General features: G+C 51.8%; 1 protein-coding gene across 2 annotated transcripts; it reads left to right on the plus strand.

The window, feature by feature from the left end:
• The first annotated feature begins 228 nt into the window (after positions 1-228).
• On the plus strand, positions 229-10,975 carry tfap2e (transcription factor AP-2 epsilon). Of its 2 annotated transcripts, none has more exons than XM_036145699.1 (7): positions 229-388; positions 1,694-2,137; positions 3,389-3,443; positions 5,510-5,741; positions 7,038-7,156; positions 8,868-9,006; positions 10,166-10,975. In XM_036145699.1, exons 1-7 carry the CDS (start codon positions 350-352, stop codon positions 10,419-10,421), a joined length of 1,284 nt encoding a protein of 427 aa, XP_036001592.1. In that variant the 5' UTR covers positions 229-349; the 3' UTR covers positions 10,422-10,975. The 2 variants fall into 2 exon arrangements, with proteins under 2 accessions (XP_036001592.1, XP_036001593.1); XM_036145700.1 differs by lacking the exon at positions 229-388 and adding an exon at positions 458-932.
• The last annotated feature ends 626 nt before the right edge of the window (positions 10,976-11,601 follow it).

Raw genomic sequence — 11,601 nt, forward strand, 5'->3', positions numbered from 1 at the left:
ACCTTCCCTTCTGGTTCCAGTTCGGCTGTTTGTGCTTCTTCTGTTTTAGATTTTGGGTTCAAATGATCCGGTTCCCCTTTAACTGGATCGGGTTCTGGTTCTTTATTCTCCGTTTTCCTGACGTCATGGTGGACTTTTCTTTCCCTGCAGCCGGTTCTCCTGGAGGATTTGATCTGGGAGGATCTCTGCTCCTGCCCCCCTCCTCTCTGACTCATGCACACAAACTCCTGCAGCGCCTCCGCCGCTAACTCACTCCTCTCTGCACCTTCAGCCCGTCTCCTCCTCCTCCTCCTCTTCCTCCTCTTCCTCGCTTTAACCCCTGAGCTGCAGCCACACGCCGGACGGCAGGATGCTGTGGAAGTCCCGGACCAAAGCCGAGGCCGCGCAGGTAAACTCCCGCCGGTTCCGTCATGAACTGGGATTGAAGTTCTGGGATGGTTCTGACTGCGTGGCGTGGGTCTCTGCAGGAACCCGCGCCTTTAGACCAGAAACGCGGTTCTGATGAAACAGTTTCAGATTATTTCTGCTGTCGGTCGCTTCGTTAAATGTTCTGAAACAGTTTTAAAGATGATGAAGGGTAACCTGCTTCGTTTGGACCAAGCAGAACATATCTCTTTAAGACTTGCGGACCGTGGCGACCCCTCCCTCGCTCTGCCGGGAGCGCGCAGGTCCTATAAGTAGCGCGCTCATGGAGAGGCTGCGGGAGTCCGTGTGCAGTGCGCGTGTGCGTCTCCGGCAGCAGCTTTTCTCCGCGGCTCGGACGGACAGGTGTACGGCAAGCAGCAGCTGACACTTTTCATTTGATGGAGCGGTGAGGAGCGCGGATCACACCTGGACACACCTGTGCGTCACCGGAACCTGCGCGTCCTCACCGAGTCCCAGTCAGGGTCTGCAGAGTGGTCCAGATGTTAATCCACACATATTCAGCCATGGTGAGTGTGAGGAGCGGCTGTGGCTGCAGCCTCTCTCTGCTTTTGGACACTTTCTGTTGCTTTCATCCACTTAAACTCCGCGTGGACACAGTTGGCGGCGCGCGTCAGAGGCGCGTCTCTCCGCGGAGAGGCTGCGTGTCTCCGCCAGCCACGGCCCGACACTCAGCCGTCCCCCGCTGCAGTTTCCCTGCGTTGCGGGGACCTCTCTGTCCGGCGGGTCGCGGCTTCCTGCGCGCGGCGGACGCGCCGTGACCGAGTTTCCCGTGGCCTGGTTTGGCTGACAGATAATGGACATGTTTCCAGCTCGGTGCCGCATCGATCTGCCTGACCCAGCTGCAGAAATCCGATGGCAGCAGGATGTGAATGAAGCTGCTTCACTTTCTGCTGCGGGGTCACGTTGTGTTTGTCCACGCAGAATATTTTCACCCCCCCCCCCCTGCCGTGACCGTGTCGCTGCTGCAGAGCACCAACTGTCCTTTGTGCGGCTTCTTGTGGCCCTGACCTCTGTGACTCTGCAGCGGCGGCGCCACAGGCGGCTGCTGCCACCGCGCATCACTTCAGACTTCATCTCCACCTCACTCTGATTTTATCCTTAAAATAATTACCACGTTTAACCTGTTGTTGTTTCTCAATATTTAAATGCAGCTTTATTGCTCAAAGTTAGAATACCAGCAGTGCGCTGTTGCGGAGCCAGGACCGAACCTGAGTTTGGGTTCCGGTGGGTTCCTCGCACCTTCTCACCTGCTGCTCTCTGGTTGCAGGAGCGCGCAGACGGACTCAGCGGCTCCTCTCCGAGCGGCCGCCTCTCCCAGCTCTCCTCCCTCAACCAGGCCGCCTACTCCTCGGCTCCCCCGCTCTGCCACACGCCGGCCTCCGACTTCCAGCCTCCGTACTTCCCTCCGCCCTACCCGCAGTCCTCCCTGCCGTATTCCCAGAGCCAGGAGTCGGCCTACTCCCACCTGTCGGACCCCTACCCCTCCATCAACTCCATCCACCAGCACCAGCAGGCGGCATGGCACTCCCAGAGGTCGCGCTCGGAGGACGGCGGCCTGCTGTCGCAGTCTCACCGGGCTCTGAGCCTGGACCCCCGCCGGGAGTACGCCGCCGTGCCGCGGCTCCTGCACGGACTCGGGGAGGGGGCCGCGGCTCTGGGGGACGGACCTCTGGGGATGCACCTGGGACACCACGGCCTCGAAGATCTGCAGGTGAGTCCGCATCTTTTTTCTTTCACAGCGCTTCGCGGAATCTGCATTAAACTCACCAAGTGCGCAGATTGTTTCAGAAATCCCTGCGATTCAACCTGTTATTTTAGATTATTTATGTGTCCTTTTAATATTAAAATAGAAATGTCTGCAAATTTGCAATAAAGGCCCGTAGGCGTTCTTCTTTTTTTTTTTAAACTCAGTTTAAGAATACGCAATTCTAAATATAATTTTATACGTTTGATTGTCAGTTGTGTTTTCTGAGTTGTTTTAATTTAAATTATTATTTTTTTTATCAGTGTTACTGTTTATTAGATTATTGGTTCTGCTTTAGAAAAAAGCCTCCAGGGCCTTTATAATAATTCAGGCCTTTAAAAAAGCGAAACTAAATAATCTAAAAACAAAATAAAACCAGCACAAAAAAATACATTTACACGTGAATTTAAATTTTGTTTCAGTTTAAAATGATATTTAAAAATGTTTGTATTTATTATTTTATATGAATTATATTTTTCCTTAGATTTTCCGAATTGCAAATTTTACTCAAGGTCTTTAAATAATTATTTTACTTCGGATAAAATTATAAGGCCGGTTCCGCAGTAAATATGTCGGTCAAATAATTTTCCCCTAAATAAAAACACGTCGTTTTATTGGGGAAAGCGCCGCTCGCAGCTGCGGAGCGCAGAGCGCATTGCGCAGCAGGACAACAGTTTGTTGCGCTTTTTGTTTGCGGCGCAGTCGGCCTCCGTGCGGCAGGTGCAGCCGCACAAGAAAACACGGCGAGACGAATCGATGCTGCGCGGAGGCGCTTGGTGTTCCGCTCCGCGCTGACAGGCGGCGGCTTGATTAATGGCGCTAAAGTCTCCTCTGAGACGCAAAACCTTGGCGTTTATCCCGCAAAGTATGGCGCCTTTCATTTGCGTTACTGCCGTCAAGTTAGGAAGGAAAATGTTTAAAATATGTATTTCCTGAAAAATATTAAATCTGAAATTTTGATCATTTGTTCTGAAATAAAATAAAAATTCAGGGTAATTTTTATTTAGTGTTTTTTAAACGGAGGCGCAGCAGAAACAGGGACCGTCCGTCTTTGACACGACCAGGATGCGCACGGATAAATGATGCTGACCCGGTGTGTCTGTGTGTGTTATTGTGTGTCATTGTGTGTTATTGTGTGTTATTGTGTGTTATTGTGTGTCATTGTGTGTTATTGTGTGTTATTGTGTGTCATTGTGTGTTATTGTGTGTGTGTTGCAGGGGATGGAGGAAGGATCCGCCCTGGGCATCCTGGACCACTCTGTCATTAAAAAAGGTAAGAGGAGGTGTGTGTGCACCTCTATAATGGTGTTCAACATGCTGAGGGGGGTTTCTGTGTTTCAAGGCTCTCTAACACAAGTCTCACTCTCGCTAACACGCACGCACGCACGCATGCGCACACACATGTGTGCACCCGCTCTATAAATAATTCTGTTTTGCTTTTTCATTTGAAGTCAAGAAGTCCTCTAATACTGAGCTGCAGACTGCAGCCCAAAGGCACAGATTCTTAATGAACTGTTCATGGTCATATGAGAGGGTGTGTGTGTGTGTGTGTGTGTGTGTGTGTGTGTGTGTGTGTGTGTGTGTGTGTGTGTGTGTGTGTGTGTGTGAGGGGGGGGGGAGTCAGAGCAGGAAGAAAAGCGCAGGGAATGTGATAAAAGAGAGTCGTGGATACATTTGCAGAAGCTGATCTGTCTAATATCACCGTCAGCGACACGGGGGCCCGATTAGAAAATCCAAGCTGCTGCTGCTGCGGGGGGGGAGTTTTTGGGGGGGGGGGGTTGAGGTTTGGGGAGTAAAAGCTGTGAAAATGTCTCTCAGCCTCCGCCGTTGGGCCGCGGCGGTGCAGGAACCCGTAGAGGAACGATCTTGTTTCTGGTCTGAAGATGATGAAACATCTCCTGGGTTGAAGGGGGGGGGGGGGGGGGGGGGGGGGGGGCAGAAGCTTGGGGCCAGCAGCCTATCCAGAAATGTTGGAGGGGTTCTGGTCGGGTCTGGGCCCAGAACGGTTCTGTGAGACCCAAAGATGAAGGTCAGGTTCAGAGAGAGCTTCCTCTGACTCTTTCCAACACATCCTGAAGATGCTGGATCTGACCTGAACAAGGAACCAGTGATGGAGCCTCTGGAGGTTCTGCTGGTTCTGTTTGAATCTTTCTGGTTCTGAACAGGGACCGGTTAAAGAGCCGGCAGCGTTTTATTCAAACACTAAGCTGTGGAAACGTGGAGCTTGTTTCCACCTCTGGATAAATCTAGACAAATGTTGGCAGCATCGTTAGAACATGTTTCATTCTCTAAAAGAGAACCTTTGGAAATAAATGTTCTAAAGGAGCAGAACAGCTTTAACCCTGAATATGAAGGCGTAACGATGCAGAAACAGGCTGGGGAGGGGGGCTCACCTTAAAGGGCCGGTTCTATTCCCACCCTCTGTATTTACAGAAAGGGACCAAAAACCAGCAGAGAAGCTAGAACCTTTGGGTCTAAGACAGAATTTAACTTAAAAACAGAAGCTAGCTGAACTTTAATTAAATTTATTTAAATAATAATTTATTAGTGACAGGACATTAAAAGTGTTTTTTACCAGCTGCTAAATTATTTCCCTCTGAAACAGAAAGACCAGATTACAACTGATAACTGTCAGGATTTAATCTGAGAGAAAAACTTTAGTAGAGCCTGACTGCAGCCAGGAGCTGCTGAGCAGATTAATTCATTAATTTATCACCATGACAACCTGGAGGGGGGGGGGGGGGGTAACCTCCAGACCCTTTGAGGTCCATCATCCTGCAGAGAGGAGAACATCTCAGCAGCTTAGACGTTCAGCCCAGGATCAGCAGGACTGAGTTAGCAGAGCTGCTCCTGGAGGAAGGACCAGAGATGTTGGACCATGCTGAGGAACCATGCTGGAGGAACCATGATGGAGGAACCATGAAGTAGGAACCATGATGGAGGAACCATGCTGAGGAACCATGATGGAGGAACCATGATGGAGGAACCATGCTGAGGAACCATGGTGGAGGAACCAGAGCAGAGCAGCAGAAGCAGCCGTGCTGTGGGGCACGGTGGTGGAGGCTGGTGCTGTGGGCCTGTGCTGCAGGCGGCTGCATAATCAGCCGTGAGCTGAAACTTTTCCTGCTTAGTGCAGAAGAAGTTGAGCTCGGAGCAGAAAGTGCAAACGGCGCTGCTGGAGGTGTGAAGCTGTGAGACAAAGCGCCGCTCGCTTCTCTTAAACGATCAACAGCCAGCACTCCAGAATTAGAGCTGTGGAGCCGGGAGACGACGCGGCGCTGCATAGATTAGCCACGACGCTCCCCGTCCTCAGGCTCTGCTTCTCCTCCTCTCCTGCAGTTCCCATCCCCTCCAAGCTGAACGGCTCCTCGCTGTCGGCGCTGGCCATCGGGAAGGAGGGCCTGAGCCTGGGAGCCGTGTCCAACCCGGCCGAGGTGTTCTGCTCGGTGCCGGGCCGCCTGTCGCTGCTGAGCTCCACCTCCAAGTACAAGGTGACGGTGGGGGAGGTGCAGCGCCGCCTGTCTCCACCTGAGTGCCTCAACGCATCGCTGCTGGGCGGAGTCCTGCGCAGGTGAGCTGGGGGCGGGGCTTATGCTGCACAGATTATTGCACTGAGAGCCGATTTAATGTCACTTAATGTCAGCTGGTGCGTCCAGAACGACCAGGTTAGAGAAATCTATTCATATATTTGGAAAACTGAGACGTCCCACTTCACCTGAACTCATCACTGCGAGGCAGCAGTCATCTGGACTTCACAGCACCGAGCTGTGGTTCAGACCCGGTTCTGCTGATTTATGAGCTGCTTATTATCTGGATCTAAATCTCTGAAGCTGGTTTTAATTAAACAGCTTCACACCACATGACCGCCGCCTCCTCAGTGAATCTGTTGAATGTTGCCGCAGGGCTCCGACCGGGCCCAGAACCGGGTCATGAGACTGGATCACAAGAGAAGAAGAAGTGGTTTAATGAGGCACGGCCTCAGGACACCAGGACACTTTCTGCTCCAGATTCAGAGCCAAACACTTTCAGACGACGTGATTAAAAGATGCGACGGGCCGTAGAAGCCCGCCGGTATCAGAACCTCCCGGCTTTAAAGCAGCAGGGCGGCAATCGACCCGACTTTCCTGTAAAATTTACCCAGAAATGTGAAATGAACCAACCTGACGGCTCCACCAGCTGATCAGCTCCAACGTCTCACCCAAACTCCAAAGATAATTCTGCCTGGATTTAACTTTTCAAGTCAAAGTTTATTTATGGAGCGCTCTGAAAGCCGACCCAAATCCCAGAACTACAACAGAACCGAAATAAAAAGAGAGTAAGAGGCTGAAATAACTGAGTAAGTTCTGGGCGTCAGAGTAGAAACTGATCTGAGGTTCTGATCGCCCCGGGTCCACGGCCAGCCTTCAGGCTGGATTATAAAAAGCAGAAACTCTGAGAGGTTCTGGTACCGGTCCATTCAGAGGTTTAAACACAGACAGATGTTCTGGTGACCGGCAGCCAGCTGGGCCGGGTCCAGGTTCTGGTTTGGCCCGTTTCTGCTCCATCACTAATTACAGCGACCCAGCAGGAGTCTGCAGGGAGAACACGGGTCCGTAAAGAAATAAAAGGTTCTGGAGAATTATAACAGAACCAGATTAAATCCAGCGGCACCGTCCGTTTGAGCTGGAAACGGGTCGAAGCTTGAAGAAGACAAACAGAGCTGACAGGAGACAGATTTCAGCCTCCACACACACACACACACACACACACACACACACACACACACACACACACACACACACACACACACACACACACACACACACACACACACACACACACACACAGCCTCCTACTGAGCGCGCTCAGTGGCTCTGTCCTCCCTCAGGGCCAAGTCGAAGAATGGTGGCCGCTGTCTGAGAGAGCGTCTGGAGAAGATTGGCCTCAACCTGCCCGCTGGGCGACGCAAGGCCGCCAACGTCACTCTGCTGACATCTCTGGTGGAGGGTAGGCGTGCACACACACACATGCACGCAGTAACACAACACACACACACACACACACACAGTAACACAACACACACACACACACACAGTAAAACAACACACAACAACACACACACACTCTGACAGAAACACACTGAAAGACGTCCTCGCTCCGCCACACATGAACAAACAGCAGCAGAGGAGATGCTCTGATGGCTGCAGGCGCACACAGAGACAGAGACACACACAGAGAGAGAACCCCCCCCCCCACACACACACACACACACACACACAGACACAGACACACACACACACACACACACACACACACACACACACAGAGACACAGCAGCATCAAACTGTCGGAGGAGAGAGGAGGAGACACACCAGCAGACTCAACCAGCTGCATGCTGGTAATCTGGGACTTCTCGGCTCCGGTTCTGATGCAGGTTCTGCAGGTTCTGCAGGTTCTGCAGGCCCAGTACCTGGTTCTGAGTGCAGATCCACACACATATCATGTTAGAATGGTTCTTCCTGCATCTAACATGCTGTTTGTCTGAAACAGGTTTCAGTGAAAGCTTCACCTTTTCTTGCTTATTGGAGTAAAACTTTAGTTCTGAAAATTAACTTTAGAATCAGAACTTTGTCATTGATGAAAGTTTCAGAAAGTGCTGCAGGAACCTGCAGGAACCAGTAATTCCTCCTCTGAGGATTAAACGTTTTCTCCAGCTGGTCTCTGCCATAGACATAATCTACGGTTCTGCCTAGGCTGCGATGCGTCAGAGCGTCCGCCATGTTGGATGTGGCAAATCTGAGTTTAATCTCAGAACATACTTTAAATTCGTAATATTTTTATTTTTGTAATATTACGAGTTTATTTTCATATCACTTTGGCTTCATTCTCCTGACTTTATTCTCATAAAGAGTAAAAATAATTATAGGAATCTAACCTGGTCCTATTACTCCAGGACTGAAATAGTTCTGCAAACTGTGATTATTCTGGAAATGTTGCCTCTTAATTCTCATAATATGACGTTTTTCTCATAATATTACCACTTTTGTCTTTTTTTTTTTACTTTATTCTCCTATGACTTTTTTCTCATATTAGTAAGTTTATCTCTTTAACAGTCCCCAAAAAGTCTGTTTCTAATCTGTGTCTTGATAGAATTAAACTCTATTGTCATTGTCACTGTCACAAGTATAAAGCAACAAAATGTGGTTTCTCTGCTTTTACCCATCACCCTAGCAGGAGCAGTGGGCTGCCATGTGCGGCGCCCGGGGAGCAATCTGGGGTTAAGGGTCTTGCTCAGGGACCCAGAGTGCAGGCAGTGAGGATCAAACCGGGTACTTGCATCGTTCTCTGAGTGCAAGCTGCTCTAAGCACTAGGCCAACACTCAGATCCAGGCGGTTTTATGAACTAATGAAGACCACAATGTTTAGATTTAACCAAATGACTTTTATATTCATAACACACACGCACATCGAACAAAAGCCAGTCTGGCTGCCAATCTCTATGAATTAATCTCTATATTTTTTTATAAGCTCTATCTATATATTTCTATCTGAATACTTCAAACATAAACACAGGGAACGTTCACTAGTCTCTGCCTCATACAACATGGCGCTGACGTTGACGTGCAAACCTGCGCCCAATGAGGCGTCTGCCTTTATAATGGTCTCAGACCCCTGAGCTGAGCGGCGGCGCTAACCTTGACTCCTCCCCCTGCTGCAGGTGAGGCGGTGCACCTGGCCCGGGACTTTGGCTACGTGTGTGAGACGGAGTTTCCAGCCAGAGCCACGGCCGAGTACCTGTGCAGGCAGAGCGACCCCGACCAGCTGCCCACCCGCCGCAGCATGCTGCTGGCCACCAAGTGAGTACACCGATTGGCCGCCGCTGGTCACATGACCTCACTCAGCTGCCTGATGACCAGGAGGTCCCTGGAGGCGTGGTCCCTCAGCACGGAGGCCCTGGAGCAGATCCAGAGGTTCCTCCTGACCAGAAGGAGCTAAAAGCAGCACTTAGCGACGGAGGCTTCTGGATCTGGTAGATCTACGATCAGAAGCTGACGTCTGATTGGTCCGTCTGGACCTTTAGATCCAGCGTCAGGATCAGGAAGGTCAGACGTTCACTGCAGACCTCAAAGATCTCAGGAGGCTGGACCTGGAACCGGGTCCAGTTCCACCAGAACACGCTGCAGACGGACGTGAAGCGTGTTCTGGCTGTCAGAAACATAAACTTCACTTTAAATGATAATAAAATCATAATAAAATGATAATAAAGTCATAATGGCTGTAAAATAAGCAGATCTGCTCCATAAACTCGCTGCGACCTCTGACCTCCACTCAGGTTTAGGATTGAGGGCCAGGCTCCTGATTGGCTCGGTGAGGAGCCAATCAGGAGCCTCCAACTGGTGTCCAACAAAATCCTTTCCTTCAGTAAGCTAGTACCAGAACTGGACCAGAACCGGGTCAGAACACCAGATCTGGATCGGGTCCAGTTCTAATTTGTATGCCGCGGTCCTGGTCCAGACCTGGACCGGTTCAGACCACCAGAACTGGACCTAGACCGGGTCAGAACACCAGATCTGGACCTGGGCCGGGTCAGAACACGAGAACTGGACCTGGACCGGGTCAGACAATTAGAACTGGACCAGAACCAGGTCAGAACACCAAATCTGGACCTGGACTGGGTACAGTTCTAATTGTCTGACGCGGTCCTGGTCCAGATCTGGACGGTTCAGAACACCAGAACTGGACCGGGTCAGAACACCAGGTGTTTTCAGGCCAGTTCCAGGAACGTTCAGTTACTCCAGCTGTGTGGTGCTAGGGAAGGTTGGGCTTTAGGACCAGAACCAGAACATTTCCTGAAGGCCAGAACCAGGGTAGAACAGGAGTCTGGACCCGACCTGAGGGTGGGGGGGGGGGGGGTCGTGTCGTTAGACCGGTTCTGCTCCTGAAAGGTTTCCTGTTTCCTGTGAGAAGGTTCTGTGGAGAGAACCTCCTCAGCTCCTCTGCTCTGTCTCCCTGCAGGGAGATCTGTAAGGAGTTCATGGACCTGATGTCCCAGGACCGCTCCCCTCTGGGCGGCAGCCGGCCCACGCCCTGCCTGGAGCCCGGCATCCAGGGCAGCCTGACCCACTTCAGCCTGCTGACCCACGGCTTCGGCACGCCGGCCCTCTGCGCCGCGCTCTCCGCCTTCCAGAGCTACCTGATGGAGGCCGTCAAGCTGCTGGACAAAGAAGGAGGGAAGGGCCACCACGACAAGGAGCTGAAGCACCGCAAATGAGGAGGAGGCTCCGCCCTCAGGACCGGACTCCTACCTCCCGGCAGGCTGGGGCTCCTCCCACTGAGGGGCGGGGCTGATGACCACACCTGTGCTGGAAGCAACACCTGACGACGACGCATGGACCTCTGACCTCCTCCCAGCCACGAGGTTTTGATTTATTCCTCTTTCTGTGGATTCTCCAAGCCCCGAGTGTTTCAGGAGCCCTGCAGCCCCACGGGACCCACCCACGGCCACGCCCACACCCACGGCCACGCCCACTCCCACGGCCACGCCCACTCCCTGCATCCCCTGCCCACTCCCACGTCTGCAGGGTCCGACCTGGCTCCGCCCTCCTCTGGAACTCTGGGATTCTGGGTCAGCGATGAGACTTTATCTGTAGTCCTCTGCAGCAGGTGCTCATGGGAAATGGAGTCCTCTCGGCTACAGGAGACTTTTTTATTTTCAGGTGTTGGTAACTTAAATCATTTTGTACTTTCAGTGTGTGTTTATTATTATTATTGTATTACAGCATAAATGTAATATATTATTAAAGAATTAAACATGTTTGTTCAGGAGTTAGTCTCCAGTCCAGCTGTTTTTGTTCTTCCCGACCCAGTTCTGGTTCTTCCTGAGGTCCAATCGGTTCTGAAGCCTCTTAAGGTCTGCATGAGACGTTCTCCAAGGTTCTCTCAGAACCTAAACGTGGATTTTCATTCCGTTTCCATCATTGTGCCAGAGAATCTGTTTGAAATCCATCAAACTTGAGCAGAACCAGGTTCTGAGGGGAGCTGCGTGAGGCCCGGTTCCACCGCAGCGCCTCCGGTTCCGCTCCATCTGCTGCGTCTTTATTTAACCCAGGCGACTGTTTCCAGGGAGCACACCTCGCCTTCATACCTGCTCCCCCGCCCGGTTCCGACGCTCCGCGGGCCGCCGGCGCCTGCAGGCGAACATATGCCGCCGCTGCTGCTGCGCTCCCTGCTTCATCTTTATTCATCGCCTGTCTGAGGCCGCAGCTGCCTGGTACCGACCCGCTTCCTCTGCTGCCTGGTACCGACCCGGTTCCTCTGGTACCGACCCGGTTCCTCTGGTGCCGACCCGGTTCGGGATCAGGTACCGTTACACGGAACCAGAAAGGAGCCGATGAGCGGTAGAGGTTCGGCTCTGCTTCCGTTCAGCCCGGTCCAGTCTCTGGGCTCCAGAA

This window comes from Fundulus heteroclitus, chromosome 13 (assembly GCF_011125445.2).
Source record: "Fundulus heteroclitus isolate FHET01 chromosome 13, MU-UCD_Fhet_4.1, whole genome shotgun sequence".
NCBI lineage: Eukaryota > Metazoa > Chordata > Actinopteri > Cyprinodontiformes > Fundulidae > Fundulus > Fundulus heteroclitus.